General features: G+C 49.3%; 2 protein-coding genes across 5 annotated transcripts in view; both read left to right on the top strand.

Annotated features, from left to right (window-relative positions):
* The window catches only part of TBC1D25 (TBC1 domain family member 25), a 10,276-nt gene extending 7,063 nt beyond the window's left edge, over window positions 1-3,213 (top strand). The window contains exons 4-6 of the mRNA XM_006738362.3: window positions 886-1,013; window positions 1,152-1,340; window positions 1,619-3,213. Of these exons, the coding sequence (XP_006738425.1) occupies window positions 886-1,013; window positions 1,152-1,340; window positions 1,619-2,977 (1,676 nt within the window). The 3' untranslated portion in view covers window positions 2,978-3,213. The remainder of the gene's footprint in view (window positions 1-885; window positions 1,014-1,151; window positions 1,341-1,618) is intronic.
* Window positions 3,214-10,117: 6,904 nt separating this feature from the next.
* On the top strand, window positions 10,118-13,706 carry RBM3 (RNA binding motif protein 3). 4 transcript variants are annotated; one of them, XM_081808931.1, is made up of 7 exons: window positions 10,118-10,264; window positions 10,858-10,977; window positions 11,229-11,335; window positions 11,979-12,084; window positions 12,180-12,273; window positions 12,737-12,815; window positions 13,138-13,706. In XM_081808931.1, exons 2-6 carry the CDS (start codon window positions 10,875-10,877, stop codon window positions 12,792-12,794), a joined length of 468 nt encoding a protein of 155 aa, XP_081665057.1. In that variant the 5' UTR covers window positions 10,118-10,264; window positions 10,858-10,874; the 3' UTR covers window positions 12,795-12,815; window positions 13,138-13,706. The 4 variants fall into 4 exon arrangements, with proteins under 4 accessions (XP_081665057.1, XP_030889469.1, XP_030889468.1 ...); XM_031033609.2 differs by having other exon boundaries at window positions 12,737-12,819; XM_031033608.2 differs by having other exon boundaries at window positions 12,734-12,815.
* The last annotated feature ends 4,033 nt before the right edge of the window (window positions 13,707-17,739 follow it).

The raw sequence follows: 17,739 nt of genomic DNA, 5'->3' as shown, positions 1-17,739 counted from the left end.
CCCCTGCTTGTGTTCCCTCTCTCGCTGTGTCTCTCTCTGTCAAATAAATAATAAAATCTCTAAAAATAATAATCATAATAGTAGTAGTAGTAGTAGTAGTAGTAGTAGTAGTAATGGTGCCGGATGCCTGGGTGGCTCAGTCGTTAAGCATCTGCCTTCAGCTCAGGTCATGATCTCGGGGTCCTGGGATCGAGCCCCGCATCGGGCTCCCTGCTCTGTGGGGTATCTGCTTCTCCCTCTCTCTCCCTTGGTGCTCTCCCTCCCTCTCTCTCTCTCTCAAATAAATAAATAAAATCTTTTAAAAAAATAGTGCCTAGGGGCGCCTGGGTGGCTCAGTCGTTAAGCGTCTGCCTTCGGCTCAGGTCATGATCCCAGGGTCCTGGGATTGAGCCCCGCATCGGGCTCCCTGCTCCGCGGGAAGCCTGCTTCTCCCTCTCCCAATCCCCCTCCTTGTGTTCCCTCTCCCGCTGTCTCTCTCTGTCAAATAAATAAATAAAATTTAAAAAAAAAATAGTGCCCAACTTATAGAAAGGATGTGAATATGAAGTGAGTCAGTATTTGCAAAGGGCTCAGAACACTTCCTGGTATAAAGTGAAGCCCCTGTCACAGTGCTTGGCACATAGTAAGTGCTCAATAACTATTACTTTATACCATTAAAGTACTGCTTAGAGTCTGCCGAGCCATTTTGTGGGACAGTTACCACAAAAGAATTAGTCACAGTTTTATGTTTTGCCTGATTTAGATGACATGGGAAGAGAGGGCAGGAGTCATTCATTGCCCCGGCGGGGGGGTGGGGGGGTGGCCTGGCTTTGGTAGGAGAGGAACCCAGCTCTGAGGTGTGGGACTCTCACCCTGTTCTTGAATCGTGTCATTCTGTGTGCCTAGGCCCTCTGCTGGAAGACTGGGACATAATCAGCCCCAAGGATGTCATTGGTTCTGACGTGCTACTGGCTGAGAAAAGGTCATCGCTGACGACAGCTGCCCTGCCCTTCACGCAGTCTATCCTCTCTCAGGTGGCTTCAGGGACCCTTGTGGCCCACTGCAGGGGGAGGGCAGGCCTACCTGGCACCCCCGATTCTGAGCATGCTTGTTGGCACCTGCCCGTAGCCTGCCCAGCTGACTGGTGGCCTTTCTCCCTCCTTCTTTCACAGGTGGGCCGCACCTTGTCTAAGGTCCAACAGGTGCTAAGCTGGTCATATGGGGAAGATGTCAAGCCCTTCAAGCCTCCCCTGAGCGATGCCGAGTTTCACACATACCTGAACCACGAGGGCCAGCTCTCCCGCCCCGAGGAGTTGCGCCTGCGGATCTATCATGGTGGTGTGGAGCCCTCCCTGCGAAAGGTGAGCCGCCTCGGTCACTCATCGGATCCGTCACTCCTGCAATCCGTGACTAGCTCACGAGACACAGGCAGTGGACCACGCTGTCACGGGATGGCGTGGCGCCATTCCAGGACAGCCAGCTCTCCTTTGGGAGGGGCTGGGAGGCAGAGGTGGGAAGGCTGACTTTTCCGAAGGAAGACAAAGGCCCCAAGGCAGCAGGGTGGGTGGCAACGGATAGCCACTGGGATGTGGTGGCTCATTTGTAGAAGCTCAGCCTTTTCCCTTTTGTCCGTGGCCAGGTGGTGTGGCGGTACCTGTTGAACGTCTACCCAGATGGGCTGACGGGCCGCGAGCGGATGGACTACATGAAACGCAAGAGTCGCGAGTATGAACAGCTCAAGAGTGAGTGGGCACAACGAGCGAGCCCTGAAGACTTGGAATTCATCCGCAGCACAGTCCTCAAGGATGTGCTGCGGACGGACCGGGCCCACCCCTACTATGCAGGGCCCGAGGACGGCCCACACCTGCGGGCGCTGCACGACTTGCTCACCACCTACGCCGTCACCCACCCGCAGGTGTCCTACTGCCAGGGCATGAGCGACCTCGCCTCGCCCATCCTTGCCGTCATGGACCACGAAGGCCATGCCTTCGTCTGCTTTTGTGGCATCATGAAGCGCCTGGCCGCGAACTTCCATCCTGATGGCCGCGCCATGGCCACCAAGTTTGCCCACCTCAAGCTGCTGCTACGACATGCCGACCCTGACTTCTACCAGTACCTACAAGAAGCCGGTGCCGACGACCTGTTCTTCTGCTACCGCTGGCTGCTGCTTGAACTCAAGCGCGAGTTCGCCTTTGACGATGCCCTCCGCATGCTCGAGGTCACCTGGAGTTCGCTGCCCCCCGATCCTCCTGAACATGAGGTAGAGCTCGTCGGACCCCCCAGCCAAGTGGCAGACCCTGGCTTCAGTGGCCACAGGGGGCGGCCCGTGAGACAGAGGCACATGCTGAGGCCTGCCGGGGGAGGGGGCAGTGCTTTCGAAGATGCTGTTGACCACTTGGTCACGACCAGCCAGGGGCCTGGTGGCGGGGGCCGTCTCCTGAGACAAGCCAGTCTGGATGACCTCCAGCAACTCAGGGATAACACAGGCTCCAGGAGGGACCCTCTGGTCCAGCTGCCCCACCCAGCTGCCCTCATCAGCTCCAAGTCCCTCTCCGAGCCCTTGTTGAACTCCTCAGACCCACTCTCCTCCTCTTCCCGCCCTGATTCCCCATCCTCCTCATCTCCGCCATCCACCCAAGAGGCCTCTCCCGCTGGTGATGTGGCTGCGGGATCCCCCTTGATGCCAGAGTTGGGCTCCCCACAAGAACCTGGAAAGTCCCTGCCACCCCCACCCCCACTGGGCTTGCCCCCACCCCAGGAATTTGGCCGAGGGAACCCATTTATGCTCTTCCTCTGCCTCGCCATCCTGCTGGAGCACCGCGACCACATCATGCGCAACGGGCTAGATTACAACGAGCTGGCCATGCACTTTGACCGCCTTGTGCGAAAACACCACCTGGGGCGCGTCCTTCGCCGGGCCAAGGCTCTCTTTGCTGATTACCTGCAGTCAGAGGTGTGGGACTCAGAGGAGGGGGCCGAGGCCACAGCCCCGTCTTGATCAGGCTCCTTGCAGCCCACCATGAGCCCCACGTGATCTCTGTTCTTTACCACGGGGGCCTATACATGAGACCCCAGCTCCCTGCCTGCCAGCCCTCAACCTGTTGGAGTGCAGGCCCCTTTCTCCCCAGGTCTGAGAGTATGGGGCTCTGCCTTGGCACTGCCCCATGGAGGCCATGGCCTTCTTTCTCAGTTTATGTTGTATCATTTTTAACAACTGGACTTTGCACACATGAAGGTCACTGTGGTCTGTGTATTTCTCTGCCCTCTCTCTGGTTTTTGTTATAGACGGAGTCCCCAGGGCTCCTGCCCTGAGGGAGCGGAAACACCTCACATGGTGGAGGGTGGCCCCCGCTTCCCCAGTGGCAGGAGAGTGGGTGCTGAGAATTGGTTCTAGAAGGTGAGCCCAGGTCGAGGACTGCTTGGGGGAGGCCTGAGGCCGTTTTGTGGTACATCTGTCTGCCGGTAAGGGTCTGGATTATGGCTGTGAATGTACGTTTTCAGGACAGGTCCCCAAAGGAGGCATGAGAGAGGGAGTTCCTGACTCCAAAAGGACAAGTCTCATTACACAGACAGGCTACTTAGAAATGTTGGGCCAGCCACTTCTGCCATTCCACGTGTCACCATTTCTAGGATCCAGACCCTCCCCTGTGAGTCTCATGCACTAATGCTGGCGATCCTGGGCAGGGGTCTGAGGCGCCTATTCTTATCACTGCTTTGGGACCAGTTCGAGGGTCGGTGGCCTTGCCATGTCTAGGGCTCTAAGCCCTAACTTGGGTCTGCAGCTCATGAGGGTCTGTCTTAACCATGTTAGCAACAGAAACCATTCCTTAGCCTTCTCCATCCCACTTAATGTTGGCACACAAATCAAACACTGATAAAACTCAGGCCCTAAAAGATGTCACCTACTTATTGGGAAGATAATGATTAAAAGAAGACCCTTTTCCCCACTTACCTTCTCAGAAGGTAGATTCTTCCATGGGCCAGGTGCTGTTCTCCACAAAGGACATGGCAGATGATGGGTTAGGTAACTGGGTTCCTTCAGGCTATGGCCTGGCTATGGCAGGTTCTGGCCAGAAGTCGCTGCTGCACTAGGCACAGAGATGAGAGGCATTGGGGCAGCCATCCTCTCATCTGTCTCCCCCAAGAATGCCATATGAAGCTGGAGAGAAACCCTTAAAAGGTTCCCATCATGCCCCAGTTTTTAGAGGGGAAACTGACCACTCTTCCGATGAGGGCTCGCTTCGCTGGAAGAGCAGGACAAGACCATCCTGTGTCCAGGGTACTCCAAGACTACAGGTCTAATGAGTATGGAAAGGTGCTCAGACACACACATCCCATCCAAGGGCCATCCAAGATACGAGGGTATCTGGCCCTCTGAGGACCTGAACTGGCCCCTTTATCAGGCACCAGCTGATACCCTCTGGGTGCATTCTGTGATTGATGAGCTCAGATATTTGAGGGGCCAGACACGTCAATTCTGTGTATGGCAGCTTGGGACCTCTGAGGGTCAGAGGAGTCCTTTCTGTGAATAGGAAGCTCAGAGACACTGAAGGGCAGAAACCTCTTATTAGTCCCCAAGAATACTTGGGGCTTCTAGTTCCTGCCATAGTGGCAAACAGCACAAGGCACCGATTCCCTTGCCCAAAAGCAACCCGGGAGAAACTACAGAGGGAAATGTGAGTTCCAGAAACTGCAGCACAGCTATGTAGACCTATGGGAAAATGGACGGCTGTCTCTAAGTGGCCTACGTTTTGAGTGGCAATGGCTGAAGGCAGCAAATACAGGATAGGTTTAAATTCTGGCTCTTAACCTCTCCCCCATGTTGTGTTGGGAAGGTCCTTGTCTGCCCCTCACTGCAGACATCATCCAAACCACTTACAGTTGTCGGAGGGGGGGACTACTATCAGGGCAGCAAGAACCCTGTTGAGGGGAGGAAATGAGCAGCCATAGGCCATCATTCTCCCACCTGTCCCCCTCCAGACACCAGGGCTGGTGGTGACACTTAGGGAGATGGCCTCCTCTTGGAGTTTAAAGATGAAACTCCTATCAGAGGAACTGCCAAGCGGTGCGCCAGCAGATGAGTGGTAGCTGTCCTGTGGTGCACGGGGCTGCCCACCCTCTGGCTCATCTCCCCACCCGTCTCTTTACACTTTGAACTCCTGGGGGTTGAGCAGAGTCCAGTCTGGCCTTCAGCCTTCCCTCAATACATTGTACGTGCCACAATAGCTGCTCCCATCCGGGGAACATGAGCTCACCACTGAAACGACTAGACACCGGGGCAGCAAAACCGCCTCCAGAGAAAATTAAACTGGAGGTATTAGTTATCTACTGCTGTATAACAAATGACCCCCAAATTTGGCAGCTTAAAACAACAAACATTTATTTTCTCAGTTTCTGGAGTGTCAGGAATCTGGGTGCTACTCAGCTGGGTGGTTTTGACTCAGTCTCATCTGAGGTTTCAGGCAAGTTGTCAGGACTGAAGACATGACCACTTGGCTAAAGGACCCACCTCCAACATGGCCCACTCAGGAGGCTGTCGGGAGAAGGCTTCAGTTTTTCACCACCTGAGCCTCTCCACGGAGCTCCTCACAACACGTGGTCCCAACAAGCAGGCAGGAGACCATGAGCGAGACAGAACTGTAGTGTCTGTTATAACTTAACCTCAGAAATGACATACCATCACTACTGCTATATTTCCTTGGTCACACCGACCAACCCTAGGACATGGGAAGGAACTACACAGGACGTGAATACCAGCAGGCAGGGATCATTGGGTGCTATATTGGAGGCTGGCTACCATACCGGTGACATATAATATCCAAAGCAGAAGTATTGGGACACATGTAAAGAATTTTAAGTAAATACAATAAGTAAGAGATAAAAGTAGAATATAAAACCAGAACAAGCGATCTAAAAGGGACCTAAAGAAAATATTAGGTGTGACTATGATAGGAAAAAAGGGAACAGAAAAGTACTATAAATGGAGAATATGAAATGGGATGTCAGAAGTTTTACTATAAATAGCAATCACAAAAATATTTAGAACGGGGTGGGGGGATGGGTTAGCCTGGTGATGGGTATTAAGGAGGGCACATATTGAATGGAGCACTGGGTGTTATATGCAAACAATGAATCATGGAACACGACATCAAAAAAAAAAAAATTTGGAACACCGAGACCCTCATTGGATTAAAAAAAAAAGGTCCAACAACACCCACACAAAGATTGGTAAATGTTGAAAATCAAAGGATGGGGGCGCCTGGGTGGCTCAGATGGTTGAGCGTCTGCCTTCGGCTCAGGTCATGATCCTAGGGTCCTAGGATCGAGTCCCCCATTGGGCTCCCTGCTAGGCAGGGAGCCTGCTTCTCCCTCTGCCTCTGCCTCTCTCTCTCTCTCTCTGACTCTCATGAATAAATAAATAAAACATTTAAAAAAATAAGAAAATGAAAGGATGAAGAGAGGATAGAGCACATTAATAAAAGCCCAAAGAAAGCTGGGATAGCCATCCCAATAGTTAACAATAAAATTTAAGATCACAAAAGACAAAGAAGGACATACACTCATTGACAGGAAGATACATCTACCACAAACACATATACACCTAAGGAGCACTGAACAATAAATTTTTTTAAGATTTTTTTATTAGTGCACAAGTGGGGGCGGGCAGAGGCAGAGGGAGAAGCAGGAAGCAGACTTCCTGCTGAGCACTGAACCTGACACAGGCTCGATCCCAGGACCCTGGGATCATGACCTGAGCCAAAGGCAGACACTTAACCGACTGAGCCACCCAAGCGCCCATGAACAATACATTTTTAAGCTTGATATTTTATATATATATGTATAATATATATATTATACATAATATATATGATTTATATATTAACATATATATAAGAACACATTCCTGTATAACCCACACTTAACATACAGAGAAGACTACTTTTTTTTTTTAAAGATTTTATTTATTTGACAGAGAGAGAGAGAGCAAGAGCAGGAACACAAGCAAGGGGAGTGGGAGACGGAGAAGCAGGCTTCCCGCGAAGCAGGGAGCCCGATGCGGGGCTCGATCCCAGGACCCTGGGATCATGACCTGAGCCGAAGGCAGACGCTTAACGACTGAGCCACCCAGGCGCCCCTGGAGAAGACTACTTTTATGCTTACACTTAAACAATTACAAAAATAGACCACGTTAGGGCACTAACACCTCGATGAATTCAAAAGTATCAATATTAAGCATTATCTCTGACCATAATACAAGGAAATTAGCACAGCAAAAAGCTAAAAAAAAAAAAAAAAACCACCATCTTTGGAAACTAACATTACTAAATAACCCTTAGATGAAAGAACAAATCATAAAGGAACTTTAGAAATATTTACAACTAGGCAGCATCTGGGTGGCTCAGTTGGTTCGGCAACCGACTCTTGGTTTTGGCTCAGGTCATGATCTCAGGGTTGTGGGAACAAGCTTGTGTCCAGCTCTGAGGTGAGCGCTGAGTCCGCTTGAGATTCTCTCCCTTTCCCTCTGCCCCTCCCCCTGCTCGCACTCTCTTTCTCTCTCTCTAAAATAAAATAAATAGGGGCATCTGGGTGGCTCAGTCAGTTGAGCATCTGCCTTCAGCTCGGGTCATGATCTTGGGGGTCCTCCAATCGAGCCCCGCATTGGGCTCCCTGCTCGGTGGGGAGTCTGCTTCTCCCTCTCCCTCTGCCTCTGCCCTGCTCACGCACTCACTCACTCTCAAACAAATCTAAATAATTAATTAATTAATTAAAATATTAAAAAAAGAAAGGGGGCCCTGGGTGGTGCAGCCGGTTAAGCATCTGACTCTTGGTTTCAGCTCAGGTCATGATCTCAGGGTCTTGAGATCAAGTCCTGAGTAGGGCTCCGAGCTCAGCAAGAAGTCTGCTAAAGTTTTTCTCTCCCTCTGCCCCTCCCTGTGTTCGTTCTCTTCCTCTCTCTCTCTCAAATAAATAAATCTTAAAAAAAAAAAAAAGATTAACAACTAGGGTACCTGCCTGGCTCAGTCCGTAGAGCATGGGACTCTTGATCTTGGGGTCGAGAGTTCAAGCCCCATGTTGGGCATAGAGCTTACTTAAAAATATAAATAAATAAGGACGCTTGGGTGGCTCAGTCAGTTAAGCATCCGATTCTTGATTTCATGACTCAGGTCATGATCTCAGGGTCCAAGGGTCGAGCCCCACATAAGGCCCCATGCTTGGGGCGCCTGGGTAGCTCAGTTGGTTAAGCGACTGCCTTCGGCTCAGGTCATGATCCCAGGGTCCTGGGATCGAGTCCCACATCGGGCTCCCGGCTCAGCGGGGAGCCTGCTTCTCCCTCTGACCCTCTCCTCTCTCATGCTGTTTCTCTCTCGCTCGCTCTCTAATAAATAAATAAATAAAATCTTTAAAAAAAAAAAAAAAAAAAAGGCCCCATGCTTGGTGGGGATTCTCCTTGGGATTCTCTCTCTCCCTCTTCCTCTGCCCCTCCCTGCCCTGCTCCCCCCGCCCCCACGCTATTGCAAATAAATAAATAAATAAGAATCTTAAAATAATAAAATGTTAAAAAAGGAAATATTTACAACTAAATAATATAAAAACACTACGTGCAAAATTTGTAGGACACAGCAAGATCAGTTAATACAAGAAACCTGTAGCTTTAAATACATTTATCAGGAAAGAAAGGTTGAAAAAAATACACTTTAGGGGCGCCTGGGTGGCTCAGTCGTTAAGCATCTGCCTTTGGCTCAGGTCGTGATCCCAGGGTCCTGGGATCGAGCCCCGCATTGGGCTCCCTGCTCCGCGGGAAGCCTGCTTCTCCCTCTCCCACTCCCCCTGCTTATGTTCCCTCTCTCGCTGTGTCTCTCTCTGTCAAATAAATAAATAAAATCTTAAAAAAAATACACTTTAAACCCAATAAAATGGTTAACTGTGGAAGGAAGAGAACAAAAGTTGGGTGCAGGATTAAAAGAGAATAAATAAAATGAGAGGCTTTTCATGGAACAACAATGAGGATGTGTCATGAACTGTAGAGTATGATCAGAGCTCAGACTCTCTGAGAGGCAAGCGAGTACTTCTTTTTTGCATGGGGGCTCAGATTCTCCAAAGGCTACCTAAGACCATTATGTATATGCACAATGTGAAATCTAATCATGTCCATCCTGGGCATAGGAGGCCTGGATATGGCAAAAGTCAGACAAGTTCATTTTGTGGATGCATACAATTGTGCACTCTGAAAGTTAACAAATCTAGTCTGTATTTGGAGGGCTGATCCTTAGAAAGCTGGACAAGTCCATCCTATGGATAAGAAATGTAGAGTTTCTGAGAGCAGACTAACCCAGTCTTCCTTGACGGGGAGCTTAGACACCCTTTGAAAGCTGGACAAGACCAAATCGTGGGCAGTGAGCTCAGCCCCTCCTTGCTTTGGGTAAGTCCACTGTGTACTGTGAAAGTCTTTTCTGTGGATCAAGGGCTCAGGAACCCTGAGTGACAACAAAAATTGTTCTGTGGATTGGAATTTACTCCCTCTGAAGACTGGAGCATCCTGTTTTGTAGAAAGCATCTCGGGCAGTCTACTGGCAGGGAAATCAAGAGACCGGCTTCAGGAGGCTGTCAGATAAGGAGGAGGGCTGAAGTCAGAAATGAGAGGGAATGACGCCAGGCAAAAGGATCCCAGGACAGGCGGCTAGATGCTGGGCAGAGAAGAAAACGTAGGGATCTGCATCAGACACTGAGAAAATGCAGGATCTGACGTTAAGGACTGTGAAGGGTTAGGACGACAGGGAAAGTGGCGAATAAAACATCGGGCCCTTGAGGGATATGAGAGGACTGAGAGGTGAAGGAGGTTACAGTAATTACGTCTTGGGGACCTACAGGAAAATGACTGAGATGGTGAGGAAGACGCCACAACCAATGGGGGACTATGACGTCAAGGATGGCCAGGGTGATGTCAGGGCCGGAAAGGGGCGTGAGAGCGAAAGGGTTCGCGCGCATAAGTGAGAAGATGGCTGGGCCAAGGAACGTATACGACCCCAGGGTGCACCAATCGCACAAGGCTCGCCTCCGTTCCCGGAAGCATGCCGAGCTTATTGGTCCGTTAGCTCTGCCGTCCCTTCCTCCCACCCCCTTGCTGGCTTCAGCCAATAAGCATGAACGCTGGTGTGCGCGGGGGGACGTTTCGTGACGTGTACGCTACGTACGCTTTATCAAGCGTCTTCCCGCGCGGCAATCTTCCCAGTCTCTCCGCTCCGCGACCGTAGCTCTTCTTCTGGTCTTTTTGCTTAATTTGCAGGTAAGCAGCACATGTCTTGTGAGGCGGCTGCTCCTCGCCTCACTGATGTGCGCCGCGCCAGCCAGGAGCTAGGTGCGCGAGTAGGGAGAGCAGCGGCTTCTGACACGTAGGCTTGGGCTTCTCCCGAGTGGGCGGGTCCCGTGCTGAGAGGTGACACTTTTCTGTTGGTGGGAGGCTGGCGCCTTATATCAGTGCGAGGAATGCTGGGAAGGACTGGAGACGTCGGTGGCGGGAGTGACCGCGCGACAGCCGAGATTTGCGGGCGCCCTTCTCCCCCCCCCACCACCACGTGACCGCCGCCATCTTATTCTGCGGGCGCAGAGAGAACGCGAGGGTGTTCTGGACTTGCGCAGCGGCACAAAATGACGGGCGTGGTGGTGATGATACGGGCATGCGCGAAGGCCGCCCCCAAATGGCTGCCTCCTTGATACGGCACCTCCAATTCCCGCCTTTTCTGCTTTTCTTTTTGGTCTGCAGTCGCCTGTTTTTCTTCTTTCTGTGGTCTCCTCTTCTTTTCTTCATCCTTTCTTGGTCCTGCTTTTTTCTCTCATCTCCACGGTTTCTCCCACCCCTTTTCGTACTCTTCTCCGCAGTACTCGAATTCGCTGCCATGTCTTCTGAAGAAGGGAAGCTTTTCGTGGGAGGGCTCAACTTCAACACCGATGAGCAGGCTCTGGAAGACCACTTCAGCAGCTTCGGTCCTATTTCCGAGGGTGAGACATGGGCCAGATGTATGATGATCTGGGTATTTGTGAAAGTCTGGGGCCCTTGCGTTTCAAGGAATGGAAGGGGAAAAATCAGGACCCTAGACTTTCACATACTCCTTTTTCTGTTCCTAGGTCTAAGGTGTAGTCTTACGAGAACCCCCTAACTTTCAATTGAGGACTGGTGGGAGGGGTCCATCCTCTACCTGACACCCTTTGTCGCTTATGTTTTTCTTACCCACATTCTCTCTTTTACCCAGTGGTCGTTGTCAAGGACCGGGAGACTCAGCGATCCCGGGGTTTTGGTTTCATCACCTTCACCAATCCAGAGCATGCCTCAGATGCCATGAGAGCCATGAATGGAGAGGTGAGGTCTCCTACCTACATAGGGGCCCTGCCCCCATCTGCCACTTCCACCATTCTTTCTGTTTTTCCCTCTGTGTCTGCTAGGGGCAGCGCGGTCACCAAACCCCGCAGTGCCCACTCACAGGAGCATGACTGCCTTCTGTTCTAGGGGGTGGAGGGCAGCGGCAGACAGAGCCGGGCTGCCTGGGAGGCGACGACTGGTCCTGCATGAGGCCGAGAAGCCACCTGTGGATGGTTGACCTGCCCTGGGCTTAGGTAGTAGAGTCTGCAGACCTGCGGGCCTGGCCCGGAGAGGACCTCGTGAGTCTTCTGGGATGGACTCTGAAGTCTCAAACCAAGAGAGGTGTCTTTCTAGCCCTAATAGTGGGGCAGCTTATAGGAGTGGGGAGGAGAACTCAGCCTGAGTTCAGTCAAGATGTAAGTAGTAGCAGGGGGAACACGGTGGATTTAGGTCATTTTGTGGGGTTCTATAGCTCCTGATAAAACCATTCTGGTCAAAGGAGCTTGTTATGGAACATGGCACCCAGAACCTGGTGCCCAGCAGGAGTTTCTGGGCTCTTTTGCCTACCTGCCCTACCCATTCTTCCCTTACTACTGCCCTGTTTGACCACTAACCCATTCTCCTTGTGTCTCCCCACACATAGTCTCTGGATGGTCGCCAGATCCGTGTGGATCACGCGGGCAAGTCGGCCAGGGGAACTAGAGGGGGTGCCTTTGGGGCCCATGGGCGTGGTCGCAGCTACTCTAGAGGTAAGTGCAGTAGTAAGTTTGGATATGGGGGAAAGTGGCTTATTAGTGACTTAATCTGGACAGCTGCCTTTAAACTTTTTCTTAATCTGCTATAGGTGGTGGGGACCAGGGCTATGGGAGTGGCAGATACGACAGTCGACCTGGAGGATATGGGTATGGATATGGAAGGTCCAGAGACTATGGTGGCAGGTGGGTAGCCAAGGGATTGGGGTACTGTGGTGGTGCTGCTTTCTTTTTAAGATCTCAGCTGCCTGAGAGTTCATATATACCTCATTTTGGTGTTAGCTAATGTTAGCTTTTACAAATTGTAATGAAACTCTAAGTATGTCACTCAGTACGTTTTGAGTTCTCTGTAATGCACTAGTAAATTGTAAGATGATGAAGTTGTAATATGGTAGATGGTAATAACATGTTTATCATGTCATGTTGGTTTTATGTTTATATTATTAGCATTTAATGTGTTGTATGCAAGTTATATGTCAAGTAATTATGTGATTTCTGTACTGTATATGTTTGATACACTTGTTTTACACGTTAAAGTATGTATAATAACATACAGAACATGATAGGATGTGTAAATGCGTATGGTTTTTAATACTAAGGTGTCTAGGATATATTCGTGCTAACTGCTATGTATGTTTTCTCCCAGAAGCCAGGGTGGTTATGACCGCTACTCAGGAGGAAATTACAGAGACAATTACGACAACTGAGATGAGGCATGTGCACCTAATGTAGGTGAGGCTTATATGTTGCCACTGAGCGGACCTGTGTCCACCAGCCCTGTTATGTTCCACTCAACCTTTCCTCCTGCCTGCACTTAGTTCACCTGGCCCACCTGACACCATTCCTAGGCCTCCTTTGCTCTCAGGTGCCTGTCAGAGTTAGTCTGCTGTTGGGAGGGGATGTCTAAAAACCTGTCTCCCTTGTAATCTCTTGCTGGGCATGGAGGAGATGAAGCAGCATTGCTCAGCAATCCTTATCAACCCTGGGAGGTGAGCATGTGTGCCTCTGCCTTCCCAACATTACAATTCTCCCCCTTCTTACTGTTCTCAGATACACAAGGAATAAAACTTCTGGTCCAGGATCATCCTTCCAAATGGCTGTATTTATAAAGATTTTTGGAGCTGCACTGACACATCTGTTTTAGTACATCAACTTCTATTTTTGAACTGAGCTCCCAAGGTAGCTTGTCACAAAGACCTTTTAGAAAGCTCCATGTGTTTTCTAAAATTTTCTCCCTTTTAAATACTAATCTTGGGACATTTGTAGAGTCTGGGTATTTTCCTTTTATCAGTTTTTCAGTTTGGACTCTCAGGATTACTGATTATGGCAAAAAATGTTTGTTCAGACTGCTTTAAAAAAATAACAGGCATTTAAAAGCCTGTATACAATGTTTATCATGATGAGGAAGAAATTTACAAATAGCAAGTACAAGAAATCAAAATAATTAGAGGTGGGTTTTTTTATTCAAGGTCACCACCCTAAGTATACAGAAATTTCTTAAAATATTTGTGAATGTCCTTTTTTTAGTACTGGAAGAAAAAATATTCTGTTGTGTCTCATTTAGCATTTTAGGATGTCCACGGAGCTGATTAAAAAGTTGAAACATGAAAACAAACGGATACTGATACGTGTTTTTTCCTTGCTCAACCCAGTTTTCAAACTAAAAATGGAAGATCAAGAAGGGAGGCTTTTAGGAAAGAATTTAGTTGGGGGTAGGCAGCAGTTGCTGTAACAGTAGACCTCTCCAGCTCAAAGTTTGGTTGCGTTTGGGTATATGTGAAACGGGGTGGTAGGAGTTACAGAGGAAATAAATAGTCTTGCTGGAATTGGGTTTCCTGAGATGGCCTCTTGGTCCCATTGTTTTGATCAGTGTCAGCTTGGGAATTAGACCGCTTGGGTTTGAGTCTCCCTAGCTTCTCAGCATCAGTGGGTGCCCTTTGCAGGATTGTTCTGAGAATTCAAGCACCTGGTGGGAGTTAAACTCTGTCATAAACAGCATTTCCAGTTTCTTCGGACTCTGAAATGTTGGGAGGTGGAGGGAATGTACTAAACTCCCCTTTGTCTGAGGAACATGGAAGAATCCTGGTTTGAAAACAAGGTTCTAAAAGCTCTGGATTCAGATTCCAGGATTCGAACGAAGTCTCTGCTGCTCTCCAGCTATATTTGACCTTGGGTAGGACACTTAACCCGGTGCGCCTCAGCCTCATGGGCATTTCACATTTCTTCTTGAGGGTTAAGTACATTTAATAGGCACATACAGTCATTGAGAATAGTTAGCAAACCTATTAGTCACAGGGATTCAGTCTTCGGTGCTATGAGGATCTTTGGTGGTAAGGTGGTGGTAATGGTTGGGCCTGCTTTTGCACCTGTAGCTGGTCTTCATTCCTTGGTCCTGGTCCTGGTTCTGGCGGTTGCGTTGGAGTCCTATTAGCTTTATCCCTCCTTTTGGAATTTCTAATCAGTTCTGTCAGTGGCTTCCACCTAGTTGTTGGAAAAGTCAAGTACCACCAGATCTCCAGTTCCAGGACACTTTTAACTGCCTTATTTCCTCACTCATGGAGAGTGTTAAGGAACTCAAGGTGTTCCCTCAAAAGTCCAATATTGAAACCCCAATATGATGCTATTAGGAGGTGAGGTCCTTGGGGGGGCAGGGGTGATGAGGATTAGATAAGGTCATGAAGGTGCCCTCATGAGTCACAAGAAAACTTCCCCCTTCTGTTCTTAGCCACGTGAGGATACCAGAAGTTGGTAGTCTGGGAAAGCACTCACCAGAGCTCATACACTGGCACCCTGATAGACTTCAGCCTCCAGAACTGAGAAATTGATAAGCCACCCAGTCTGGTGTTTTTACGGTTCCCTGAACTGACTGAAACTATAGGTTCCTGTTTTGGAAGAGTCCCAGTATTAGAAGCCTACCTCCCTGGTCCCAGCTAGTTGGGACAGGCTCCAAGGATTCTTCCACCCAAGTAATCATGAATCTGCTTTGGCAGGTGGGTAGAGACTAGAGAACTTTTCACAACTCCTCACTGGCCCACTGAGCCAGGAAAAGGGGCATTGGGGCTACCACCATTGGTTAGGTACTGGGTACTTGGTCTGAGGAGGCTTTCTGTGCTGGGCCTTTGGGGAGCCAAGGCAGTGGGGGCTGGCAGGAGGAGCACCATTACCACCCTGCAAGTAGGCTATGGTGGGGGGCACCTGCTCCCTGCCTGTTGGGAAGTGAAATGTCCTCACCTTTGGTGTGGCTTGAGGCAAAATTCCATAATCAGCTGCAGAGTGCCTGCAACAAAGTGATCCCTAAGTGACATCAATAAAGACCACAGCCGCCTACACCTGCTCTGCTCTCCTGATGTTAGAAAGGTGCCTTGCTGGCTCAGTTGGTAGAGCATGTGATCCTTGATTCTCAGGGTTGTGAGTTCAAGCCCCACATTGGGCATAGAGCTTACTTAAATAGAAGATCCCTTGTAATCCAGCCCAGAAAGGCCCAGTCTCTTGCTGATTATTTGCTTTAAAGAAAAGGGCTTAGAGGACTCTGTTTTCTCACTGCAATTGCTGAATCAATAAAATTTGCAGATACGGGAGTCAAAGCCTCCTTAAAACACTTGTCCTCTGCTTCAGTTTGACCAGAATCTCACTAGTGTGCATGCTCGTCAAGAACCCACGGAGACCAGAAACTCCATGCAGAGGTTCCTAAAGAACCTCTGTCCCAAGGCCTGTGAAGACCAGATCCCGGGTCTGCAAATACTTGTATTTTCAAACCCTGGATCTTGTCTAGACCAAAAACTTTGACCCAAACCTTTCTTTTTCTTTTTCTTTTTTTTTTTAAGATTTTATTTATTTATTTGAGAGAGAGAGAAACAGCATGAGAGGGGATAGGGTCAGAGGGAGAAGCAGGCTCTCCGACCAGCCAGGAGCCTGATGTGGGACTCGATCCCAGGACTCCAGGATCATGACCTGAGCCGAAGGCAGTCGCTTAACCGACTGAGCCACCCAGGCGCCCTGACCCAAACCTTTCTTTTAAAACACCCCACCCCCTGCCCATTTCAAGAATAAATCCAAGGCCCTAACCCCTCCCACCCCATGTGGGTTGAAAACACTGTTTTCACATCCTGCTTCACAGTTTCATTTCTCTGCCTCCGGTTCAATGTGTAAAATGGGAATAGTAGTACCCACCAGATGGACATTTTAGGACATGGCAAATTACTGATAGTACGCCCATAACCTTGCCCCACACACTCCTGGATTTGGGGGTGTAGGAAACTTGCAATAAGCTTTTCAAAATAAGCTGCTGTGAATACTCAAGGTACGTTAAGAAGGCATATTGGGTAATGATCAGTAGCCAGTGTTGCATGACTGCTTCTCAGGACAAAACCTGTCCCTGCCCAGCTGCGTTCTTCCACTGCCCACCCCCCCTCCGCTAACAAAGGCCGTGATCCTTTATAATTCAGAGTGCATAAATATCTGAGAAATGAAGTGTTTTTAGTTTTTTTCAAATTGGGTACAAGACCTGACATGGAGCTTTTCATAATCTTTTTAAGTTTGTTTTTTTTTAAAGATCTTATTTATTCATTAGAGCATGCACACAAGCATGGGGAGAGGGATAGGGAGAAGCAGACTCCCTGCCGAGCTGGGAGCCCAATACGGGGCTCCATCCCAGGACCTAGAGATCATGACCTGAGTCAGAAGCAGACGCTTAACCATCTGAGCCACCCAGGCGCCCCTTAAGTTTATTTTTTTAAGTAATCGCTACACCCATTGTGGGGCTCAAACTCAAAACCCCAAGACAGTCGCATGCTCTTCCAGCTGAACCAGCCAAGCACCCCAGAGCTTCTGCAAAATGTGGTTATGGAGAGCTGCCCCATATCCTAATGGGTGGTCTTAACATACAGAGAATGCACAAAAGAAAATTAAGGCTTCTAAATTGTCAAGAACAGTGGCATTCTGTATAAACATTCCTAGTACAATGTTGAGTCAAATTTTTTTAGCTCAATTTTAAGCTTCTTTTAAGTAAAACTCATCTTTGGAATTTTCCTTTGCTTTTTCTAGTTCTTAATAGTTGAACACAAGATTTGCAGTCTTTGTTTTTAACCCTTATGACTGTAATCCATAGTAACAGGTATATTTTTCTTCACTGGAGTCCAGTCCACCCATTTGTCTATGTAAGTGGAAGAAAGGCTTAATGAATGAAGCCCATATCGGGCTCCCAGCTCAGCAGGGAGTCTGCTTCTCCCTCTTCCTCTGCCTTTCCCTCTGCTTGTGCTCTCTCTGTCTCTGTCTCTCTCTCAAATGAATAAAAATTTTTTTTTTTAAGATTTTATTTATCCATCTGAGAGAGAGACTGAGAGAGAGAGAGCACGAGAGGGGGGAGGGTCGGGAGGGTCAGAGGGAGAAGCAGACTCCCCGCCGAGCAGGGAGCCCGATGCGGGACTCGATCCCGGGACTCCAGGATCATGACCCGAGCCGAAGGCAGTCGCCCAACCAACTGAGCCACCCAGGCGCCCGAATAAAATATTTTTTAAAAAAAGATTTTATTTAGGGGTGCCTGGGTGGCTCAGTCGTTAAGCATCTGCCTTCGGCTCAGGTCATGATCCCAGGATCCTGGGATCGAGCCCCGCATCGGGCTCCCTGCTTCGCGGGAAGCCTGCTTCTCCCTCT

This window comes from Leptonychotes weddellii, chromosome X (assembly GCF_054177405.1).
Source record: "Leptonychotes weddellii isolate Sample4059 chromosome X, ASM5417740v2, whole genome shotgun sequence".
NCBI lineage: Eukaryota > Metazoa > Chordata > Mammalia > Carnivora > Phocidae > Leptonychotes > Leptonychotes weddellii.
The sequence above is the reverse complement of the archived record's forward strand: the minus strand, read 5'-3'. Positions and strand labels throughout refer to the sequence as shown.